At 33.0% G+C, this 25,444-nt stretch overlaps 1 protein-coding gene across 2 annotated transcripts in view; it reads right to left on the minus strand.

Moving 5' to 3' along the window:
* Positions 1-3,773: 3,773 nt before the first annotated feature.
* Positions 3,774-25,444, minus strand: part of TMF1 (TATA element modulatory factor 1) — a 28,969-nt gene continuing 7,298 nt past the window's right edge. For both annotated transcript variants that reach the window (XM_060022869.1, XM_060022870.1), the window contains 13 exons: positions 23,697-23,802; positions 19,375-19,517; positions 18,834-19,000; positions 18,380-18,536; positions 14,910-15,002; positions 14,036-14,192; positions 10,177-10,369; positions 9,264-9,333; positions 8,937-9,029; positions 7,972-8,073; positions 7,535-7,687; positions 6,271-6,396; positions 3,774-5,574 (listed from right to left, as the gene is read on the minus strand). In XM_060022869.1, coding sequence (XP_059878852.1) covers positions 5,431-5,574; positions 6,271-6,396; positions 7,535-7,687; positions 7,972-8,073; positions 8,937-9,029; positions 9,264-9,333; positions 10,177-10,369; positions 14,036-14,192; positions 14,910-15,002; positions 18,380-18,536; positions 18,834-19,000; positions 19,375-19,517; positions 23,697-23,802 — 1,704 coding nt within the window. In that variant the 3' untranslated portion in view covers positions 3,774-5,430. The remainder of the gene's footprint in view (positions 5,575-6,270; positions 6,397-7,534; positions 7,688-7,971; positions 8,074-8,936; positions 9,030-9,263; positions 9,334-10,176; positions 10,370-14,035; positions 14,193-14,909; positions 15,003-18,379; positions 18,537-18,833; positions 19,001-19,374; positions 19,518-23,696; positions 23,803-25,444) is intronic.

Consider the following 25,444-nt stretch of genomic DNA (forward strand, 5'->3'; position numbering starts at 1 on the left):
TTCCCTGATGGCGCAGCGGTTAAGAATCCGCCTGCCATCGCAGAGGACACGAGTTTAAACCCTGCTCCGGGAAGATCCCACATGCCGCAGAGCAACTAAGCCCGTGCTCCACAAATACTGAGCCCTGCGCTCTAGAGCCCGGGAGCCTAGAGCCCGTGCTCCGCAACAAGAGAAGCCACCGCAATGAGAAGCCCGCGCACCGCAACGAAATGTAGCCCCCGCCAGCCGCAACTAGAGAAAGCCCACGCGCAGCAACGAAGACCCAACGCAGCCAAAAATAAATAAATTAAAAAAAAAAACAAACCCAAATCTGCCCTTCATCATCCGTTGAAAAGATTTAGAAACAACCAACCATGTAGCAAGAAGCACCCCTTGTGCCCAGACTGTGATCTCGTTACACACTTTCCCATTTAAGGAACATGGGCTCCATAGAAAAATGGATTAATTTGGGGTATACATAGAAAAATGATCTTAGATATGGGGCAGGAAATGTACTAGAAGAACCTGAAAGGTTTTACAGGAGGAAGCAATCAAAGGCTATGAGGGTCATACCAAAAGGACTCAGAAACCAGTTTGAGAAGGTTCCCTCTGGCCAAAGATAGAATAATTTAAAGCATCAATAGGGTAACTGTAATGGATTGAAGCACAAACATATTTAAATATTAAATTCAAAAAGATCCAACTAATCGATCAAATACACAAGCCAAAAACCTTGCTGTTCATCTTGGATGACAGAAAGGAAACAACTTTAATTGTAAGAACTGGTAAATAAAGGAAAAGAATGAAGCAGATTTATCCTGTCTTTCCTATATGAATTATGATGCAAGTAACCAAATAGTTGATGAGGTAAAGTTACTTTTTACAGAAACATTTCAGACTTAAATATAATAATCAAGTCCTATGTCTGAAATTTGCTTCAAAATAGTCAGTATGGGTTGAGAGGAACACACGTGAAGTATAAATGAGACAAAATGGGCCATAAATTGAATGCTGTTAAAAAGTAAACGTAAGTATATGGCTTTCATTATCTGCTGTCTCTTTTATATAACGTTGAAATTTTGAATAATCATAATTTTTACATTGCATACAAGTTTGCTAAATGGGTTGTAAGTTTGCCACTCACACATTGGCATTTTGGATAGCTCACAGTGTCAGCAAAATGCTGAAGTATCGGCAGAATATAGCTTATTGGTTCTCTGATATATCCAACTTCTTAAACCATAAATCAAAGGTATTAAAATTTTAAGCAAGCAAATTTTGACTAAATTTTATCTTATGCTACAGTTGATCTATATGCTTATGGTTTTACAGAAGAGCAGTAACAGAAACAGCATTGTATAGTTAATGGTTCAGAGCATGGACTCTGGAGCCAAACTGCACAAATTAGTCTCAACTTTGCCACTTATTTGCCATATGACCTTGAGCAATTACTTAACCTTTCTTCATTCTGAAAATGGAGATGGTAATGGTATCCACTTTAAAAAGCTTATTTGAAGATAAAGTGCAGGTATACAATCCCTTTTCCAAAATCCTTGGTACCGTATATGTTCCTGATTTTTTTTTAACAGAACAGGGTATGCACACCATCTTACTACCTAACACCCTCATTGTGTCCTGGATCAGCACCCCATGCTCTCACACAAAATGCAGCAAAATGAATGAATACTCACACTAAGTGAGATAAAGCCCGTAATAGCCTCATGTCAGCGAAGGTCAGGCTTTACTACCAAAGCAGATTTGACAACAAGCTTATTAAAGAAACATTTGGTTTTCAGAGATTTCTAGATTTCAGAACAGTGGATGAGTGATTATGATCCCATATAAGTGAACTGCTTAACAATAGCCAAGTAAGCACTGTTTCCTATTATCACCTATGACCACAGATTTTTTTTTAATATGTTTTGTAAAAATTGTCATTTCAAAAGAGACAAATGGGCATGGCATTGTCTAAAACTGAAAGGAACACCTCTATCCACCATGCTCTGCCCATCACTACCTGTCAAAGAAGAGAGTTTAATGTTAAGCAAACAGAAAAACCTCCCATGAGCCCTTGCTTAGTATTATTTGAGGACTGAAAATGAAATTTACCTTACTTGGCAGTAGGTCAATATGGGGAATAAATTCTGGACAGCACTAAGAGTAAATTCTCTGTATCACAATTGTGGATTACTGAAGCATTGTGAGGTTTTGTTTGTTGTTGTTGTTTTTTAAAGTATTTAAGTATTAAGAAGAAAGATACATTTAATTTTTACTCTATCTTGTTAAAGGGTCTTGATTTGCTAAAAGTTAAATGGGTATGTGTAAAGGCAATAGCTTGAAAGGACTTTAAAGGATCAAAGTTGCAGAGGTCAACAGTACAAGCAATATGAACTCAAGGTAACTTATGAATAGAGGATAACTTATTTTATCTGTTATTATTTGAATATAGAAATGTTTCATGACTTTTAGAAGAATATCTTGATACTGTTTAAGACTCTAAAAAGACACAAATCATCGTTACAGTAATTACACCAGTTAGTACAAGAAGTAAATTCTTAGAATTATATTTTCCAAAAACACGTCTTCATTAGAAAAACTATATTTAATTCTAATAAAACACTTAGTAATATAACTCATAAAACTTTGGGCTTATCCTTATTTTCTTAAAATAAGAATTCCAAAGTTATATCTATCTTCATAAAAGAAAACTATCTTCACTCATTGGTACTGACCACTCTAAATTATGTTAAAAATGAAATACATTATTACTATTTTAAAATCTTTATTCAAATCAGATCCATGCTTATTATTTACATTATCTTTCATTTAGGATTAAAATATTATATCCATCTGTCGTTTAAATCATACCTTTAGCCCTTTACAAAATATGAAGTTAAAGTTGTAATAGTTTAAAACTGAACAGAATTGGGGACATTAGATTTTTAAATGAAAAAGAAAAATTATACATTAGAACATACATGTATACATACTAGACAAAGAGTGGTAGAACAAGATAAGATATTTATAGTAATTTTCTATTTTTTCTTGTGGCTATTTTCTATATATTATAAATCACATCCTTTAATAAGCATTTAAATAAAACTTTCAATTAATAAATCAAATGCCAAATGAAGGATTACAAGAAAAAAATTTTCCTGAACTTTTCTTTTCACTTACTTAAACCACATGTTTTCCTAGGTTAGAAATTATCCATATTTAGAATATCTTAAATCAAAGTATAGATACATTTGATACATCCCCATATGTTAAACACTGTACAAGTGGAAGTTCTCAAAAAAGAGGTAAAGAAAAAGAAAGAAATGGCACTCTCAATTCAGCTTCCCAAGAGTTAGAAGGATGCCCACAGTCTGTGCTTAGTTGTCTATATATGAAACAACAATGTTCACACCCCTCTATTCTTTGTTTATATTCTTGACATTGTTATCATTTATATTACCTATTTTCTTTCAAGAATGGAAACATCTGACTGCAATCTATTTTCTTTATTAAAATATAAATATTTTCTAGAATATGGAAAGATAAGTTTTAATGACAAACAGCAAAATACAGCAACCAATATTCAATAGGTATTCTGCCACTTAGTGGAGTTTTTCAAGAAAGCAATTCAGTACACCTTCTCAACTTACAAATGTATTGAGAAATCTAAGTGTATAATAAAATAAGGTCTGTATGAACATCAGCTATTAATTTGTGGATAAAGAACAATATATGGTAATATACAGCCCAAGACTTAAATATTAAATAGCTGTTTATCTTAAATAAACTGAGAACACTTTAAAATTTTAACTTGATTTTATTAATGTTAATATGGATTAAGAAAAGAGAATGTATATTATAAAATTGAAAGGTAAAGGAATTTTATTTCAATCTTTTCTCCACAACTGAAGGGTTTTTGGGGTTTTTTCCTCACTAATGGATATATTAAAAGAACAATTTCATAATTCCTAAACTTCTAGTTTCAAACACTTGACAGAATTTGCAACTTAAGTTTCCTGTATTTTCTAATTCTGTACATTTCTTATTGCTATCAGTCTTGTCATTTTCTGTCAGCCCCTGGAGAAAAAAAAAAAGCTGACAGAAAGCTACTATACTGCTTTTTACCACTAAAATATAGAAAATTAATTTTATGAATTTGGCTCACATGGAAAGAATATTTATTAATGCTACAAATCAGAGATTCACTGACAGAAATACTGTCTTGAATGCAAAAAGAACAAAAATGAGGTCACTTGAATTGCCCTGAAAGGCATTCCAAAAGCTTCAACATGGCTTACCTGTAGCTAAAGTTCTAGTGTTTAAAATGTAACTAGAAGTTAAGTGAGTGTTCCTACTTTCAAGTAAAGGCAGCTAAATGACTTTCAGTAATAAAATGTATCAAAATATTTCACAGGTCTAAAACACAGCTGAGAGGAAGGCATAGTTATTTTTTCAGCTATTTCACACTATTTTTCAGTTTAAAGGTTCAAGAAAAAAATTAAATGATAAACCACAGAAAATTGCAAAATGCCAAATTTAACTCCTATAATTTCTCTATTTTGTTATGAATATCAAACATATACTTTTAATGTGCCAAAAATATGGCTTTACAAAATGTGAACAATTAATTTTTAAAAAGAAAATTATATTAGTAATTTAATTACTTTTGATTCATTTTATAGGGTAGTAAAACAATACGTCTTCAAAACTACTAAAATGTTAATGATACCATCACAAAATGACTGTAAGTAGATTTTTCCACTATTCAATTATGCCTAGATAACTTTGAATAGCTATAGCTTTCTCCAAATGGGTACCAAAATTTGTACAGACTTAATCGTGAAATCTGAGTGAAATAAAATTTGAGACCACAAAACTTTTAAAGTTTAAATTATTTACCCTTTAAACTTCAGAAGGTGTTTTTTTTCCAAAAGAAAAATATTAGTTCAAGATTTAATAACTGCAGGTTTAATAATTTTTTTACTTGAACACAATGTCCATTTTCATAAATAGTAATTAGACATACTGAAGATTTAAGTGTGAAAGATTTCAAAGTGTCAATATGTCACTATCACTCTTTAAATGTTCTCAATATATACAAAAACATATAAATTATAGATACAATTAGTTATATATCTACAATATATAACACCATTCTCCTTCCCTAACCATAATGACATGAGGATAAAGTAATAAATCTCTGTGCTATTCAAGGCAAAAAAAAAAAAAGACTGTAAAAAATAAATCTTTAAAGAATAGTTTTAAAAATAAAGTTCAAATACTGCACAAAATAATTTAACTGGAAATATTACTATATACTATAAAACAATTTTTTTCAATTTTTGAATGCTATAGTAAATTCCACTTTCTAATTCTATAAAAGAATTTATTGGATATCTGTACTTAGATATTAAATGTTTACATTCAGTTCGATGGGAATGTAATTTTCAGAAGTTAACTGAGCCTTTGTCTTAAAAGCTCATCTATTTGAGTCTTATACATATTTTTTACATCTTCAAGATCTAATCGAAGTTCTTCTGCCTCTTCTGCTTTTTCTCCATACATCTGCAGAATAGTGTTGTATCTTTGATCCAAATCCTATAAAATATATTTGTTTATAATTTTTAAATAACTACAGAAAATCTTTAATATTATATTTATATTATCATAAATGAGCCACCAGTAAAGACATTACAATCTAAATAAAAGTATATAGTCATCTCTCATAAAAATTAAACTCATACCTCGGTCTGCTGGAATAAAAGAATAAAAAAAACAAAATAAGCCAGATGGCTATTAATCTTAACATATCTTTTCACTAAATCTACAATTCTCCCCATATATAGCTTAATCTGTCTTTTCTCCCAGTAATTTCAGCACGTTTGATGAAATTTCAGTCTCTAGGGTTCACTGTGGTTTAAGTATTACCTGGCATTTACCCCACAAGAAAAGTCAAAAGAAAATCTATTCTCATATATGGCTTAAGAGCAACTTCCAATACCAAATATGCTAATTGTGAGGATACATATAACATCATTCAATAAAATACTACTCAGATCATGCAAAAGTTCAGGATTATTAATGAGCCTTGGCCAAATGAAATCTAGTTATTTTCCTGTGCTGAGACTAAACATGATTGTGAACATTACTCGGAATGTGTGATGTGACAAGCAAGATAAGATTCATTTTTAAAGTTCTTCACTCAAATATTAATACTCTTCAATTATCAAAGAAAACACTAACATATACATATGCATTTTATGTAAACTAAAAATAAGAGTGAAGAATACTTACTCTTAGCTGAGTTCGAAGTTTGGGTATCTCCTTCACTTTCTCTTCAAGTTCATCATTTTGATTTGTTAATTTAACTAGCTCTTCAGCCATTATGGAGCGAGTTTTTTCTAGATTGCCAATTTCTAGCTGAGAAACATTACCAGGAAGTGATTTAAATCAAAATATATCTTGTTTAATAATCCCACTAATATAAACATATTTAATGTGCTATTTTTTAAGAAATAGATATGTGAACATATAACCATAAGCTAGCTCCTGGTAAAAGGAAATAGAGGCACAAAAACGGTTTCAACTTTCCTCAAAGGTATACCATTTATAGGGTTTACTATGAGAGATAAAGAACTGAAGAAAATTTAATCATCTGTTTGAAACATGCAACTCTACATTTTTCTCTAAGGAAATAGCATATATTTCAGTTATGCTAAATTACTACAAAAACCCAGAGAAATAAAAACAAACCGCCAACCATGTAGGTCATATTGGTAGAATCTATCATCAACTACCAAAGAAGTTCATTTGTGCCCTTAAGCATAACAGTGGGCTACACAAACGTAACAGGTAATAAGATTATTCTGATCTATTTTCTTCCAATTCAAGGACATCTTCTTTAATATAGTAATATTTTCAACTAAAATCACGTAATAAAAATAGAAGAGGAAAGTTCCACTTTCGAGTGTATCAAGTTTAACAGTGAAAACAGGTAAAACGTTTTAACATTTGTCACAGCATTAAGTTTCTGAAAAGCAAGATAAGATGGGAGGATGCTCCACTCACCATGTTTCCTTTCATGTCTAGGATGTTATAGTTCTAATCTCTCTCATCACCTTTACTCTTTCCTCATAGGGGGAGCTGGAGCAACTTACCTAAGCGGAAAATCTGGGAAGAATAAAATGGCTATGCTCAGCTCAGCAACTTCCCTTTTTTCGTGTTTGGAAAAAGCTGCCTGCAAGGAGCTCTCATGCTCCTAGATGCCTCTCTGTCTTATCATGGCAGGCTGTCACACATGGGGTGGCCTACTCCAGCCAAGCATTTCCTGTGACAGTCTCCCAAATTCTAGCACTCAGAAGGCCCACTGAACTTTCATCCTTGGCTAATTTCTCCAACCAGCCTTTATCGTTAATATATATGATTTACTTGGGGCTTCACGTGTCACTATTTCATTTTATTTCTCAGTTTGTTCAGAATGCAGGTGGAAATGAAGGGTGCTACTCATTGGGCCTCAAACTTTCATTTACTCCTACAGCACATTTAATTTTTCTAATACCTGTAAATGAGTAATTTCTCCTTCCCTTAGCTTTAGCTGAGACTGTAGATTTTCAATAATGCTTGATCCTGCTCCCATCCTTACAGCATCATAAAGATTGCTTCCATTTGCTGACACAGACATTGGTCCAAATGAGTGATCATGAAGCTCATCCTGTGTTAATTAAAGAAAGCATATATAGTTATTCAGTTACTACAGACTGTGCATAGGTGTCAAACAAAATGGTTTGGTCAATTCTTACTTTAAAATGTCTATGACTTTCTCAAAGGCAGAAAACCATCTCTATTTCCTCAGTGCAATTAGCACTCCCTTACAAATATGCAGGTAAATTGCCTATAGAATAGCAAGATCATGGTGAGAGTCGAACTGCTATCTGTACATTCTCTTTATCATTATTCAGTCTAAGAACTAAACACGTGTAAGAAATAAAACATCACCTGAGACATAAAAGATGTTTGTAGCCCTGCCATATCAACTCCACTTATCGAACTTGAGCGTGACATTGTGGGAGTGCTAGAAACAGAAAATGGCTTCCGTTCCTTAAGGTGTAAAGAAAAAAAAATTCAGTTCAGATTAAAGAGTAAAATGATAAATAAAAAAGCAAGAAAGTTTTCTAGGATCAATGACAACAAAGATTCATTCTAATTTCCTCATAAAATGTTACAGATATCTTAAGTCTTATCAAAGGCACAATATTTAGTAATTTAAAGCGTAGACAAACTTGGTTAAATCATCTCATTTATATTATAACAACATAATTTGTTTTATTTTTAATGGAATGAGAATGTTTTTAATGGAACAATTATATGAACTAACTGCTTCATATCATATAACATACCACCAATTAAACCTATTCTTTAGAATAAGATTACCAATGAGATTTACAAACCATAAAGTTTCTGGCTTATCCACTTTATTTTTACTGTATTTTTTTAAACCAAATAAATTCAAAAGGTAATTTCAATCAATGCACATATAGGTAGTTTTAATGTATTATGCTTACTACCGAGTATACTCCAATCCTTTAAATACAGGAAACTCACTTCAGAAAAATTACCTTCATTAACCAGAAAGCAAGTGAACAAACCAGTTTCACTCCCAAGGTGCCTATGGGCCAAATGAGCGGCATCAGTGTCAGTGAGAGACCACAAAAATTCATTTTAAAAGGGGCAAGAGGTTCTGTCATTCAAATCCTAGAAATCACAGATATCTTTGCATAAACTCAAATTACTCTGGACCCACTCTGAGCAGAACACTGATTATACTACTAGAATTTATCACTCTATTGATTTTAGACATAAGAAATGGTATTTATAAAGTGTAGCTAAAATTACAAAACAAATAATGATTAATCACAACAGCTACTAACTGGTTACATCAAAAAGAAAACAAAATTTAATACCTTTTCTTTTATTGCTTCTTGAGTGAAAACTGCTTTCTTCCTTTCCTGTTCAACTTTCATTTTCTCCATTTCTAACTGACTATTCAACAGTGTCTAATGGAGAGAGAGATACGGTTAGATAATTTCTGTGATACTAAGTCATCATCATAAGTCAATCTCAAAGTTTAGGAACATAAGGTATACACTCCTATTGGTTTTACTACTAAAGATCAAGTTCCAAAAGCAGAAACATCACCCATTTTATCTTGTCATCTCATTAGTTCGCTACCATCCCCAACCATTCTCTAACGGAAGCCCTAAGAGGTGAGCGAACACTAATCGAAATACCTTTTCTTTCCTTGTCTCTTCAAGTGTTCTTACATATTCACCTTTTAGGTTTTCTAATTCAACCTGGTACCTATTAAGCCAAAGGGAATTAAAACAAAAAAGATGATAGTACAGACTATTAAAAACTCACTACTTTATTAACTCCAGTTATATACTTAGTAGTCATTTTTATTATCAGCTTTATTTTCCAACTGTATTTTCCAGATGACTTGGGTTTTACTCAAAAACTGAACTACTACTTCATGTTATCTTATTTATTGGTTCTCTGGATTAAGATTTCATTTAAAAAGAGACTTTTTTTCTAAAGAGAATTTTGAATACCACCATTCTACAATTTTTTCAGATTCTACAAAGGCTTATTAGGGAGGTCTATGAAAATGTCTGCAAAAGTTCATATATTTTACTTCATGAATCATTTTTACTTGACTACTTTTTTTTAAAGTAAAATTCCAAGGAAGAACTCAGGATAAAACCCCTAATCACAGCCTTAATATAACTTCACATAGATTGATTTTATAGCTTATGGTTTCCAAAGAGCCCAGACATTTATTTAGAAAGATTGGAACAATGCTTAAACCCCTGTAATATAAAAACAACTCCAGTGAGTGGTCTTCAAACTATTTTGTGGTAACAGACTCCTTTAAAAAATCTAATTAAAGCAATGAATCTTTTCTCTGGAAAATGCAAATACATTCAGAACACGCCACCCAATTTCGAGAGCCTATGCAAGGTTTAATGAATCCCGGTCCTATCTTGGTATAATATCCTATTACTAATGACTCTGACTTTAAACACTAAAAATATGTATTTTCAGTTCTCAGTGCAATGAAGCTAAAATCCAACACCACATTTTTTTAAAGTGCTTTAAAATGTCATGAAACTACCAAGAATAGCACTCAAGAAACATGCTCACCTATTATTTTCATCCTCTAGTTTTCTTAGCCTATTTTTCTCTGATTCTAGCTGGGCCTGTAATCTACTATTTTCTTGTCTTAAGAGAGAATTCTGTGACTCCACGGAAGACATCTGAATTTTGTTGGCAAGAAGTTCTTCTGTGGCCGCACGTTCTCTCTCAACTGCTGCTGCCAACAAGGTCTGGGATTCACCTGATTGTAGGGTAAAAAAGAAAAATCACATATACATACATTCAAGAGGCCAAGATAACAAGTAGATTCTGACTTCAAACTTTTAATGATGCAAATAGCCACACTTAAAACTGTAAATACTCATTGACTAAGGCAGGCCTGCCTAGAGAGACAAAAAAAGTCTTAATTTATATGTGTTTTATCACTTTTTTCACCAAAATATTTTAATTTGCAAGTGGAGTCATGTATCAACAGAGTAGTGAATCAACAAATAGTGCTGGGTCAATTGGATAGTCAAAGGAAAAAAAAAAAGAAGAACCTCAAACTAACCTTCACATAGCATATGAAAATTAACTCAAATGGATCATACACTTAATTATAAAACGAAATATAATGAGGGGAGGGGTAAAACAGGTGAAGGGGATTAACAGGTACAAACTACCAGGTATAAAATAGAAAAGTTACAAGGATGTAATGTACAGCACAGGGAATATGTCAATATTTTATCATAACTTTATATGAAGTATAATCTATAAAAATGTCAAATTACTGTTGTACACCTGGAAACTAATACAATATTTTAAGTCAACTATACTTCAACTGAAAAAAAAACAAACTATAAAACTTTTCGAAAAAAACAGAAGAAATCTTCAGGATCTAGGGATAGGCAAAGAGTTCTTAGGTTTGACACAAAGAGCATGAGCCATAACGAGAAAAACTGATAAACCGGACTTCTTCAAAATTTTAAACTTTTGTTCTATGTGAAAAAGATGAAAATACAAGCTACAGACTTGGAGGAAATAAATGCAAACCATGTTATCTAAGACTAGCATCTAGAATACATAAAGAAGTCTCAAAACTCACCAGTGAAAATACAAACATTCCAATTAGAAAATGGGCAAAAGACGTAAACATTTCACCGAAGAGGACGTACAAATGGAAAATAAGCATATAAACTGACATTCACCATCTTTCGTGAGGAAAATGCAAATTAAAATCATAATAAGGCATCACTACACACCTGTCTGAATGACTAAAAGAAAAAATAGGGACAACACTGAAAGAAAATGCTGGCAAGGATGTAGAGAAACTGGATTATTCTCATAGATACAGCCACTTTGGAAAACAATTTGGCATTTTCTTAAAAAACTAAACATGCAACTACCCATAAAACCTGGCAAATGCACACTTGGGCATTTATCCAGAGAAATGAAAACTTAAGTTCACACTAAAACCTGTATATGAATGTTCACAGCAGCTTTATCCATACAAAGTCTAGATCCAGCCCAGACATCCTTCGTCAGGTACATGTTTAAACAAGATGTGCTACATACATGGAAAAACACTCAGCAGGGACTTCTCTGGTAGTCCAGTGGGTAAGACTCCATGCTCCCAATGCAGGGGGCACAGATTCGATTCCTAGTTGGGGAACTAGATTCCGCATGCATGCCGCAACTAAGCGTCTGCATGCCACAACTAAGTCCACATGCTGCAACTAAGAAGCCCTCATGCCGCGACTAAGACCCGGTGCAGCCAAAATAAATAAATAAATTATTTTTTTAAAAAAAGAAAAACACTCAGCAATAAAGACTAAATCATTGATACACATAAGAACTTGTATGAATCTCCAAGAAATTACACTGAGCAAAAAAAGCCAATCCCCAAAATGTCACATGTTATACAATTCTATTTACATAAATTTTTTTTTTTTTTGGCAGTGCCATGCGGCATGTGGGATCTTAGTTCCCCAACCAGGGATCGAACCCATGCCCCCTGCAATGGAAACACGGAGTCTTAACCACTGGACTGCAAGGGAAGTTCCACATTTACATAACATTTTGAAATTCCAAAATTTTAGAAGTGGAGGATTAGTGGCTGCCAGGGATTGGAGACAGGGAGGGAGGGCCATGAGGGTGCTAAGTATGATTTTAAAGGGCAAAATGAGGGATCTTTGTGGTGTTAGAACTATTCAATATCTTGACTGTAGTGATGGATACATGAACCTACACAAGTGGTAAACTTGTATAAAACTTAATACACACATAGACACATATACATACATATACACAAATAAGTACCAGTAAAACTGGGGAAATCAGAATAAAATCAGAAGGTCGTTTCAAAGTTAATACCTTGATTGTGATATTCTACTATAGTTTTGCAAAGTGTTAACATATGGATATTGGGGAAAGCATGCAAGGGACCATTCTATATCATTTCTTATAACTGCATATGAATCTACAGTTAGCTCAATTGACAATTACAATTTAAAAAAAAGGACTAGTGGATAAAATTCTGAGATTTAACAAAGGCAAGAATTTTCATTTTTTTTTCCCCACCAAAGTAGACCTAATAATATCTCTACTTTACATTATAAATTCTGTTCTATACTGTATCTATGCTCTTATTTATAGCATTATACGGTACGTTTGTCCTGTGGCTCTGCCTACATTCCAGCACAATACCACATATCCCTGAGGCTGTGTAGGCTCCAGTTTAAAAGCCACAAAAATAATGGCTTCTTGCTTTCATTTTATTGCTAAATAAATATTTGTTTCAGAAGGTGTCATTTTCAGATATGTCATATTTCATAACAAATGGGTCTCAAAAAGTGGTCCAAGATAAATAATAGACCTAAAATTAATACCTAGAAATTAAACAATATATGAAGGTTCATCTGTTCAGTGATTTTTCTTTTTGAGCAGATAAATCTATTTCCAGACAAAATCTTACATGGAGCTACAAGGGCCAAAAAAAAAAAAAAAAAGATAAAGGAGGCACTGCTTTCATTAAAGCAGCCTGGAGGGAGCCCAGGAGCTTACTTATCAAGCTTCCCCCTCACCATGACAGCCAGCCCTAAGACATACACATACAAGGGATCTACTGAATAATGTTTGAAAGCGACTAATCTAGTTCACCCCTCATGATTTTCAGGGTGTAGTCCAGAGAAGGTAAGTGTCTTGCTCCAGACTGTCTGACTGGGTGATTCAAAACAAAACATAAAAACCCTGAGTCCAAGTCTCCTGACACGCATTCACGTCTGCTTTTATCACTACACCATGATGTCTCTCAAATTACAGTTAATTTTAGGCGTAGAATGGACACAGGAATTTTTCACCATTTGCTAGCTTCTGGGATATCTAATATGTACATATTCTGTGCTTGAATAAGTATCTTAGAAGAATAATTTTCTTTTTATTAACAGCACAGAAGGGCAACCTAGAGCATTTCTGTAAAGAAGCAAAATATGGAACCTTAAGACTCCACAGCATCTGTCTACTACAATTTGACCTTAATCTAACTTAGACCTATCTCTGCTCTTGGAATTCTACCACTGACTAGAATCATATCTGATCTCTACTTCCTACACTACTACAGACAAGCTAGAATGAGGTCAGACTTAGCAATGAACAAGAAAACAGTTGAGCACAACAGTTTGTAAAAATGAATGTAAGAATGACATGGAAGTATTTTAGACAGTACCAGACACATCGTGTAAGGAATGTTTTGAAAGAGTCAATTAAGGTATTAGAAAATAAATGTAAAAGAGGAGAAGAGGTAAAAATCTACAAGTTAGACACAAAATGAAATCATGAGATCAAGTGGATTTCAATTTCATACCATTACCCTAATTCTAAAACAAGATGGAAGGGCTTCTACATTGAGCTTAAGAACTAAAGCAGTTACCAAGTCTATCAGAAAGATTCTTCTCTAACTTCTCCCATGATGACGTCTGGGACCCTAGAGTTGCTTGCAAATTTTCTATCTGTCGAAGCAACGGTCTTGTTGTTGATGAAACACTTTGACTCAGTTCTTGGTTTCGATTCTCTGCTTCCTGGAGTCTCTGAATCATGACATTCTTAAGTCATTACTACTGACAGCAGTAAAAACACTAAAAATGCTAGCAAAGAAACTTTATGAGAGATTTCTGGGAAAAACTACTTCTCCAAGATAAAATGATTTTTTATTAAATTATTTTCTAACTATTCAATCCTTAAGTTACAGTTAAGTTGTGCAACAGAGTAACTAAATAAGTGCTTCTTTACAGAGCATTTCTAAGATAAAGACAGCCTTTGAATACCTTAAGATAATAAAGAGTATCATCCAAACCTCCCAGTAGTTGCCTCCTCATCCAAATATTTCTAAGTATTTATAAAAACAGAAAGATCAACCTGAGGGGCATTTTCCCCCCCTTTGCCTGTACATGTTCATTGACTGAAATTAACAGAGCAGTAGCATAAAAACTAGGCATTGCTCATCTGCCCCACAGTAATCAGAGACTGATAATAATTAATAAATCGGCCACTACAAATGAAAAAACAACACTGAATATATTACATATCTATCATGATAAAATTATTTTCTAGAAAACAAAATTAGGGCTTTTCTTATACATTTTTAAGGTGCCCACTCTGGTTTTATTCACATAAGCCACAAAAATACAGCAAATGATAAGTATGGGAGAAATCTTCTCAACTCTAAGAACATTACCCCACTGAGTCATTTTGTATTTCTTGAAAAACGCATCTCAGATTTGTGTTTAGGGAAACTCTGACAGTACCTGCTGGAGTTCACTGATCTCATGACGTAAATAATCCTCTTTTCTGGCAGCTGCTTGTTCTGCACGTTGCAGTGCCAGCCTAAGGTCCCCCACCTGTATTAGGAGAACCAACAACACTATCACAACCAACATCACAATATTACCTATAACTTTCTGCTAACTACATATTTTGTCTTGTGTTGACTTACTGTCCATGTATAATACTCTTCACTATCCAATGAGCTTTTATGTATGATTACCACATCCCATTCTTCAGGCAATCCCCGAGCCATATGTATTCAATATGTACTTAGGAAAGCTTGATAAGGCGCGCACACACACACACACACACACACACACACACACACACAAAGCATGTAAGTATGTACAAGGCCCAGCCACTGCCATACAATATAGGAGGAAAGACAATGCATCCATAAACGTTCGCAGTGTAATGCAGAATGTGATAGGAGCTATATGAGCTATAAAAACTAGCTGCTATATTCATACACAGCTGCACAGGTTGTAAACTGCTACAGCCTTTTGGGAAAGCGTTATGGCAACATAATCATCAAACTTCTTACATTCTTTCATCTGATCGTCCTAGTCCTGAGAATTTATTCTATGGAAGCAGATCTGTAAACATACAAAGATGTTCTCTACACTGTGAGCTAGACTAACAAAAACAAACGAAACAAGAAATATTGTTAATATCTATTAGCAGTCATTTATTTTTGTAAATGTGGATACATTAATATACCCAATAAAAATTAAAATGAACATAAAAAAATGTAGAAATGTACAACTTAATCTTAAATGAAAAAACTATAAAATTATATATATATATCAATTATAAAAAATATGTACATGAAGATAAGGACAAGAAGTTAATACACAAAACTGGCAGGACTTGTAAAAGGTGATGATTTTTTGAATGGTAACCCCATATACTCTCTATCTCCCATTCCCCCAATTTTTGTTACTACGTTCGAGTACTTTTAATTTAAAATATTAATATTTTTATCTATCCCAGTGAGGGAGTGGCAGAAGCACAAGGACCATGGTGTAATTTACAACGGCAAAACATCGGAAACAACCCAAACATCCATTAATAGGAACTGACTGAATGGTATATTCACACAATGATATACTATAGAACTATAAAAAGGAATTTTTTAAAAAGCTCTATGCTCTACCATGGAATGATCACCAGGATGTTTTATTAGGTAAGTAAAGCAAGCTGTAAAACAGTATCAATAGTAAACTATATTTTATGTAGGAAGGATGAGAGAGATACAAACAAATGTGTGTATACGTGTAGGTGTGTATATATATGTGGGGGGTATATAAGTAAATGTAATTATGTATGTTTTCTTGCATTTACAAATAGAAACACTAATAAAATGGTTATTTACAGGGAAAGAAAGGGAATAGGGAGGGGCTAAGTTGGAAGTAAATGTTATCTTAATATATTTTGTTATACAGCTTTCACACTTTGGCATCATGTAAATGTTTTACATATCCCTGTGAAATTAAATCAAAAGTGCATTGAGGTCAATGAGGGAAGAATAGTCTTTTCAACAAGTAGTGCTGGAACAATTTGACATTCACATGTAAAAGATCTAAATGTGAGAACTAAGACTATAAAAACTGTAGAAAGAAACACGTGAAAACCTGCATGATGTTGAATTAGGCAACAGTTTCTTAAATGTGATGCCCAAAGCACAAGCAACAAAAGAAAAAATAGGTAAGCTGGACTTCATCAAAATTTATTGAACTTTTGTGTATCAAAGGACACTATGAAGAAAGTGAAAGACAACCTACAGAATGGGAGAAAATATTTGCAAATCCTACATTTGATAAGGGTCTAATATGCAGAATATATAAAGAACTCTTACAAATGAACAATAAAAAGGTAATATAAAAAATGGGCAAAGGATTTAAACATTTAAATAAATATCTCCAAAGGAGATACATAAATAGTCAATAAGCACATAAAAAGGTGCTCAACATCATTAATCATTAAGGGAATGTAAATCAATACCACACTCAGATACCATTTTACACCCCTAAAAGGGCTATAATGGAAAAAAAAAAAGACAATGACAAATACTGGCAAGAATGTAGAGAAACTGAAACCCTCATACATGGTTGGTGGGAACATAAAATGGTTCAGCAGCTGTGGAAAAGTTTGATAGTTCCCGAAAAAGTTAAACAAAGGATTACCATACGACCTAAGGGTATATATCTAAGAGAATTTAAAATATGTGTTCACACAAAAATTTATAAATTAATGTTTATAGCAGCATTATCCATAATAACCAAAAAGTGTAAAGACTTCTGGGTATATATCCAAACGAAATGAAAACACTAATTTGAAAAGATACAGGCACCCCAATGTGCATAGCAGCATTATTTACAATAGCCAAGATATGGAAGCAACCTAAGTGTCCATCAACAGATGAATAGAGATATATACATACATATATATATACATATATATATACATATATATATATATATGGTGTGTGTGTGTATACACACATAGTATGTGGTATATATATAGTGGAATATTACTCAGCCATAAAAAAGACTCAAATTTTTGCCATGTGCAACCACATGGATGATTAGTAACATAAGTCAGAACAACAAATACTGTATAATATCATTTATATGTGGAATCTAAAAAATAAAACTAGTAAATATAACAAAAAAGAAACAGACTCAGATTTAAAGAACTAGTGGTTATCAGAGGGAAGAGAGAAGTGGGGAGGAGAAAATTAGAAATAGGGGACTAAGAGGTACAAATTACTATGTATAAAATAAATAAGCTACAAGGATATATTGTACAACACAGGGAATATAGCCAATATTTGATAATAACTAAAAATGGAGTATAACCTTTAAAAATTGTGAATTACTATGTTGTACACCTGAAATTTACATAATATTGTACATCAATCAACTACACCTCAATAAAAATAAATAAGTAAAATTTAAAAGTGTAAATAACCCAAATATCTATCAAATGATGATTTTATAAGACAAAGCCTGACAAATGTTGGTTTTCTTCCTTCATTTGAGGTCCATGGACTCCCACAGATGCTATGAATGAGCTCAGGAGTTAAACAGATTCTCCTGAAATTATATGCAATGTTTAGTATTTATCTGCATTCGTGCATTTCCCTGGTAAGAACATCCCTAGATTTCATAGTGTTCTCAAATAAGTCTGAAATTCCCCCCAAAACGTAAGCAATACTGGTATAATGTAAGCATCACTTTAACAACAGTTTAAAAAAACACACAATTGATTAAGCTTGGCACAATCCAGTACTCTTAGAAAATGAGCCCAACAGGATTTATAAGCCCAACAGGATTATAAAGAAAATGTAACACATGTGCCACTACATAAGGTTTGATTCAAATTAACAGATTCTTTATTTTGCAGAAGCACAAAGATTTTAAAGACTAATTTTTCATCTAATGCTTACTTGAATCACTAATGTTTCTTGCTGCTGACGGGCTTCTTCTTGGGCCTTCTCCAGTGCTGCAGAAAGTTCTTCTTTAGCTCTCATTTCACGACTTAGAGCAGCTTCCTGGGCCTCACTATCCTTTGCAGCATTGGCTTTGTGGAGGTCAGTAAGTTCTCTTAAAAAATTAAATAGATGATTTTTAAGTTAAAATAATATAGTTAATTACATGGCCATATTAATGAAGTTTCCAGGTAGATTTCCATGAGATCTACAGAATGAGGAAGAGTTCACCACACAATAAGCAGTGACTACAGTGAGGACTCTCTGTCGAATTTGCTTTAACCAGTCACAAGTTCATATATAGGTAAGTTTATAAACGTTACTAGTGATCAGATAATGGAAAAAGTGTTTCTTCAACATCCTGCTCTGATAACTGATTTTAAACGAGTTGCACATTTGTTCATTTTCTTACTTGTATGCACTATCAAGAGCAGCTTGAATACTTCGGTTCTTTTCTTCAAGTTCATTCATGTCTACTTGAAGTCGGCCAAGATCCTTCTCTTGGCGTTCTACCACAGAATTTAGTTTCTTAATATTTTCTCTATGTTGTTTCTCAACCTCTTCTTTGCCATCAAGGACCTATATTATAAAAACAAAGGTATTTTTCAATAAAAAACACCACAGGAAATAAGTGTATTCCACGAATCTCAAGTATTATAATAACGAAGAAGAATCTTAACATTCACTTCTTTTTTTTTTTTGGCCACGCCGCAGGGTATGTGATATCTTAGTTCCCTGACCGGGGACCAAACCGGCGCCCCCTGCAGTGGAAGCGTGGCAGCTTAACCACTGGATTGCCAGGGAAGTCCCAACATTCACTATTAAATTGCTTGGAAAATTCTTCCCAAACGATATACCTCAATAAATCATCCCAAATGTTTTATAAACCCTGGCCATATGTTCATATTGGAAGTAATAACAATATATATATGCAGAGAATGGTTAATATTCACCTGTTTTAAATGTTGTAACTCTTCTTCTAGGTCTTTAACTTTTTTGTTCAGCTTTGCAATAATATTTTCATTTTCTCTGTCTTTAGCTCTTAATTTCTTAATGATGTTAGAATTATGCAGCTGCTGTTTTGAAAGTTTTTCTCCTGGCAATGGCAAAAAGTATAAATTCAAATAATGATGATTCTCTAAGAATATGAATAGAATGTTTTAACTAACCAGTGACATAAAATGACAATATTTGAAACATCACAATGCTGTAACAGTCAATGGTAAACTGATTTGGACAGCATAAGCCATGAATGCTAAAATTACTAGGTAGAAGGATGGTGTGGGAACAGGATATTTACAGTCTTAAAGAATCACTCCCACATATTATAAATTACAAAGGGAAAAAAATGTGCTCTTACAATAGAGAAACCTGGTCACCATCTTAACCAAACATTCAGTTTTGATATCACTAATTGTACTACAGCCTGACATTATGAGTCCACTGATGTGATGGAGTGGTAGGTGCACAATATCACCTATTATATTTCTTACTAGAAATCTGATCTGAATCTAATCATGAAGAAAGTGACAAATTCCTGAACACGGGGCATTCAATGGGACAACTGGACTCTACAAAATCTTTGATATCATGAAAAAGATATCCTAGATTGCTGGAAGACTAAAAGAACATAATGGCCAAATGCAATGAACAAACTTTGATTGGATTTTGGGGCAGAACAAATAACCAGGTATGAGAGTTATTTTTAGAGACAATTGAGATGAATGATGCAATACATGCTGGAATACACTTCTGAATTAATGCTGATTTTCTTAGGTGTGAATATGATGTTGTGTTCGTCAAGAAAAAAGTGTACTTGTCCTTGAGAGATGCAGACTGAAGAATTGAGGAGTAGACTACAGATTCAATGCAATTCCTATCAAAATTCCAACAGCATTTTTCACAAAAATAGAAACAACAACCCTAAAAGTCAAATGGAACTGCAAAAGACCTCAAATAGCTGAAGTAAACCTGAGCAAGAACAAAGCTGGAGGTATCACATTTCCTTATTTCAAAACATATTACTAAGCTATAGTAATCAACAGTATGGTACTGGCATAAAAACAAACATATAGGCCAATGGAACAAAATGGAGAGCCCAGAAATAATCCACATATTTACAGACAAGTGATCTTCAACAAGGATGCCAAGAACACACAATGAGGAAAGGACAGTCTCATCAATAAACGGTATTGGGATATGCATATTCAGAAAAATGAAATGGTACCCCATCACACATCATTTAGAAAAATCAACTCAAAATAGATTAAAGACTTAAATGTAAGATCTGAAACGGTAAAACTATTAGAAGAAAACATAAGGGAAAAGCTTTCTGACATAAGGCTTGGGAATTATTTTTTGGATATGATTCCAAAAGCATAGGCTACAAAAGCAAAAACAGACATATGAGATTGCATCAAACTAAAAAACTACTGCACAGCAAAGGAAACAACAAAGTGAAGAGACAGTATGAAGAATGGAAGAAAATATGTGCAAACTACACACTAATAAGGGATTCATAACCAAAATATGTAAGAAATCACAGAACTTGATAGCAAAAAAACAATTAAGCCAATTTTGAAAATGGGCTAAAGACATGAATAGGCATTTCTCAAAAAAGGCATACAAATGGGCAACAGGTATACAAAAAGGTGCTCAACACCACTAACCATCAGGGAAATGCAAATCAACACTAAAATGAGATGTCACCTCACACCTATTGGGACAGCCATTATCAAAAAGACAAAATATAAATACTGGAGAGGATGTGAAGAGAACCCTTGTGTACTAGTGGTGGCAATGTAAATTGGTACAGCCACTATGGATAACAGTATGAAGACTCCTCAAAAAATTAAAAATAGAACTATCATATGATCCACTGATCCCACTTCTGAATATATATATCCAAAAGTAATGAAATCAGTATCTCAAAGAGATATCTGCACCCCTGTTCACTGCAGCCTTATTTACAATAGCCCAGGTATGGAAACAATCTAAGTTTCCGTCGATGGATAAATGGATAAAGAAAATGCGATACAGATAGATAGATCTATATAGATAGATAGATAGGTAAGATATAAATATAGATATAGATATAAATAAAATATTATTTAGCTTAAAAAAAAATCTTGCCATTTGTGAAAACATGGATGAACCTAGAGGATGAAATAAACCAGACACAAACATGGCATGATCTCATTTATATGTGGAATATAAAAAAGTTGAATTTGTAGAAGCAGAGAACAGAATGGTGGTTACCAAGGGCCAGTGGGTGGCGGAAATGGGGAGATGTTGGTCAAGGAGTACAAAGTTTCAATTACGTAAGATGAATATGTTCTACAGATCTAATTTACAGCATAATGGCTAAAGTTAATAACACTGTATGGAACACCTATAACTTGCTAAGAAGAGTAGATCTTAAAAGTGTTCTCATCACAGACACAAAGTGTGCAAAGTGACTGATACATTAATTAGCTTGATTGTGGTGATCATTTCATAATATATACATATATAAAAAATCACATTGTACTCCTTAAATACATACAACTTTTATTTCTCAATTATACCTCAATAAAGCTGGATAAAAAAAGAATTTAGGAGTGGAATGATATCTGTCACCTACTTTCAAGTGGTTTGGCAAAAGGGTAGTATATGCGTGTGCAGAGAGATACGGAGGAGGTGTGGCTAGATGTTAACAGTTGATGACTCTAGGTAATGAAGTAATCAGTTACTCACTGTAACGCACTCTCAGCTTTGAGACTTCCAGCTCTTCAGCTCTGAGTTAAAAAATACTTTTAGGGTATACAGAAGCAGTATGTGAATATACCCATAGATGAAATCATTCTATTTTCTCTATAAAGAAGTTCATTAAGCAAAAGAAAACATCAGCTCACTCCCTGATTAAATTAGTAAATTCCAACGAAGTGAAATTTGATATTAATATTCTTAATAATTTTTTTAAATTATGAAACCATGTACTTAGCCATCCCTTCAGTCTCTAATGTTGTAACACAAGACAGTATCTGACTGCAAGATGTCTTGAGATACAATTATGTGTTTCATGTATTTTAGTGCTAAGATTGCTTTATAATTATCTGTGTACCTATATTTCCCTCTCATTAAACTATAAGTTCCTAAAGGACAGGGAATGTGTCATATTTATTACTATATCAAACACAATATCTGACATATTAACTGTTAAATATTAGCTGAATAAATGAAAAAGAAAAATTGGGTAAAACTAACTTTTTCAAATGAAGTGATTATTTCCAATTGTCCTCAAACACTTACTCTGGAAATTCACTTAAGTGCAGTGATTTAAGTACAGAAATGTTCATCCCACTACTATTTGTAATATTAACATTTTAGAAATAAATGTATAACCTTAGGAAGAGTAAAACAAATTATAATATATCCATATAATGGACTTTAACACAGCCATTAATAATGGTATCAAAACATCTAACAGCATAGGGAAATGTAAAAGAAAGAACACTGCAAATTAGATGTATGATCTTAATTATGTTTAAAAATGTAATAAAATGCATTAAAAAGGAACTAGAAGAAATTAATATTTCCTTATAAAATTGAATTATGATCTATTTTTTCTCTTTCTTCATATACTTCCTATAACTTCAAAATTTTCTGCAAGTAGCAAGCATTACTCTTATAACTAAAAAACTTTAAGAAAAAGAAAAATTTATTTAACCATCCTTTCCAAAACTACCTTCTTTCCTATGACATTACAGAAAGAAATTAATTCAATGTCCAACTGTAATGTTTTATCTCATGAAGAATCTTTAATAACCCTGTTAATTATGAATCTTTTCATAGAGAAAGTACTTAATAACTAAAAAATTAAAACATGAATGTGAGAAAAAATTCACTATCAAATGCCAGAACAATAAAATGATAGCACATAGTACCCAAGCTAGAGATTCAGATACTATATAAACTCCAGAATTATAACTTTCAAATATCTTGGTTTAAATGAGGGCTCTAAAACCTGTTAGAAGCTTTCTTAGGGAAGCACAAAATTCTATTTCTCAAGGAGTTATTTTTTTACCTCCCTAGAAACAAAAAGCTACATACATTATACCTCTACCTCTCTACATCTTGCTCCCCATTCTTCCATGAATTGTTGCCTACCATTTCTGAGGTTTAAGTCCAAACCATTCTTGCTTCCAATATTTTTTCATTAGGAAGCAGCAGCTAGTCACGTGGTACCTTCCTGTTCTCACAATATTTTTCATAACCAACTAAATATTTTACGTACCTTCTTCCATTAACCCTTGGATCTGCTCATCTTTCTCTTTCAAAAGGTCTGCCGTTTCACTACTATTTAATCTAGTAGCAAGTTCTTCTTTTATACTTTTGATTTCCTAATTAAAAAAGAAAGAATATGAGTAACATAAAGCATTACTCTCATTCTGGGCATATTTTTCAATTTTTTTCCATATCCAAATACTCACATTCTCAATAAGAATCCATAAGTTTTGTACTGTTAACCTGAGTTTATATTACCTTGGTTAATTAAGAGTAAGTGAACAACTTTGAAAATGACATAAACCTGAATTCAGACATAAACAGGTTTTAATATGGAAATGGAAATGAGAAGAAGTTAACTTACAATACTCTTTTTGAGTATCTCTACACATATTTTCTACAGGTTAAGCATTATTTTTGAAACATTCAATTAGTATATCTCCATTTTTCACTGTATTCCTCTTCCTCATCTGAAACTCACTGCACTTACAAACATGTTGTGAACTGAGAGAAAAAACATAATTTCATAAGGTTCGATCTACTTTAATAAAGCAGAGATTCAGCAGAAACATGTTAAGATATTTTATCTTTTAAAACTACAATGGAGAAGTATGGTGATATGAAAAGTGTCCTATGATTTTAAACTTGGTTTTTATGATGCTCTGAAACTAAAAATAGCTAAAATAAACTAACATTTATTAGGTATTTAAACCATGCTTTGTATCCGTTATCATTTAATCCTTACAACAATCCTGGGAGGGAGGCACTTGTACTATTCAACTACACAAATAAGAAAATTAAGACTAAGAAACCTTGAGTAAACTCTGAAGGTCAGAGAGCTATAAAGTCGTAGAGTTATAACTTAAACCCAGGTCTGTGAATCTTTAAAGCCCATGCTCTGAACTATCCACAACACTGCTGTCCATTTCCAACTGTCAAAATTTCATCCATCAAGGTCCAGTTAAGAATGTCATGTCTTCCATGAAATCTTCCTCAGTTCCTCTGATCAGAATTCATCCTCCATGATACCATTTCAAAGTGCTTATTCAACTGCCTACTATTATACATTTGTTGACATTATTTGCCTCCCAACAGTAGAAAAGCAAACTCTTCACTTAAGGTAATTAAATTCACCTTTGAATTTCCTATGGATCCTAAGCAGGGGTTCACACATGGCGGTACACATAAAATGTGTTAAAACGTAGGACCCAAGTTTTTTCCAGCTGTAATTAATGGTTTAGATCTATTTTAGATCTATAATTCAAAGTGCACTACAGAAGACAAACATTACTTAAAATCTACTTTTTGTACTGTATTCAGATGGAATAGAGCAAGAACACGAAGAGTTAAGTTGGTTAGATAGTCTCAGGTTATTATCAGTGTCTAAAATGATACTAATTAAAGTTGCTAATTAAAGCAACCAAGCAGATAGAAGTATATCATATTTCTTTTCTGTAAGAATATATAGAGAAAAATTATAAATATTAACATTGACCTTCATCAAGAAGGGGGAAAACAACCTCAGAAGGGGAAATACTGAGAAATGCTATAATACTTGGGATACAAACAATAATTACTAACCTTAATTGGTTACCAATATCTGAAACAGCCAACTGTTCCAAATTACAAGAATTAGAACAAATAGTTCTCAATCCGGAGCAATTTTGCTCCCAAGGGGACATCTGGCAATGTGTGGCAACATTTTCAATTATCACAACTGAGGGGGGATTAGGTTGGGGTTGAGGAGGGAAGGGTGAT

Source organism: Delphinus delphis, chromosome 10, assembly GCF_949987515.2.
Source record: "Delphinus delphis chromosome 10, mDelDel1.2, whole genome shotgun sequence".
In the NCBI taxonomy this organism is placed as follows: Eukaryota; Metazoa; Chordata; class Mammalia; order Artiodactyla; family Delphinidae; genus Delphinus; species Delphinus delphis.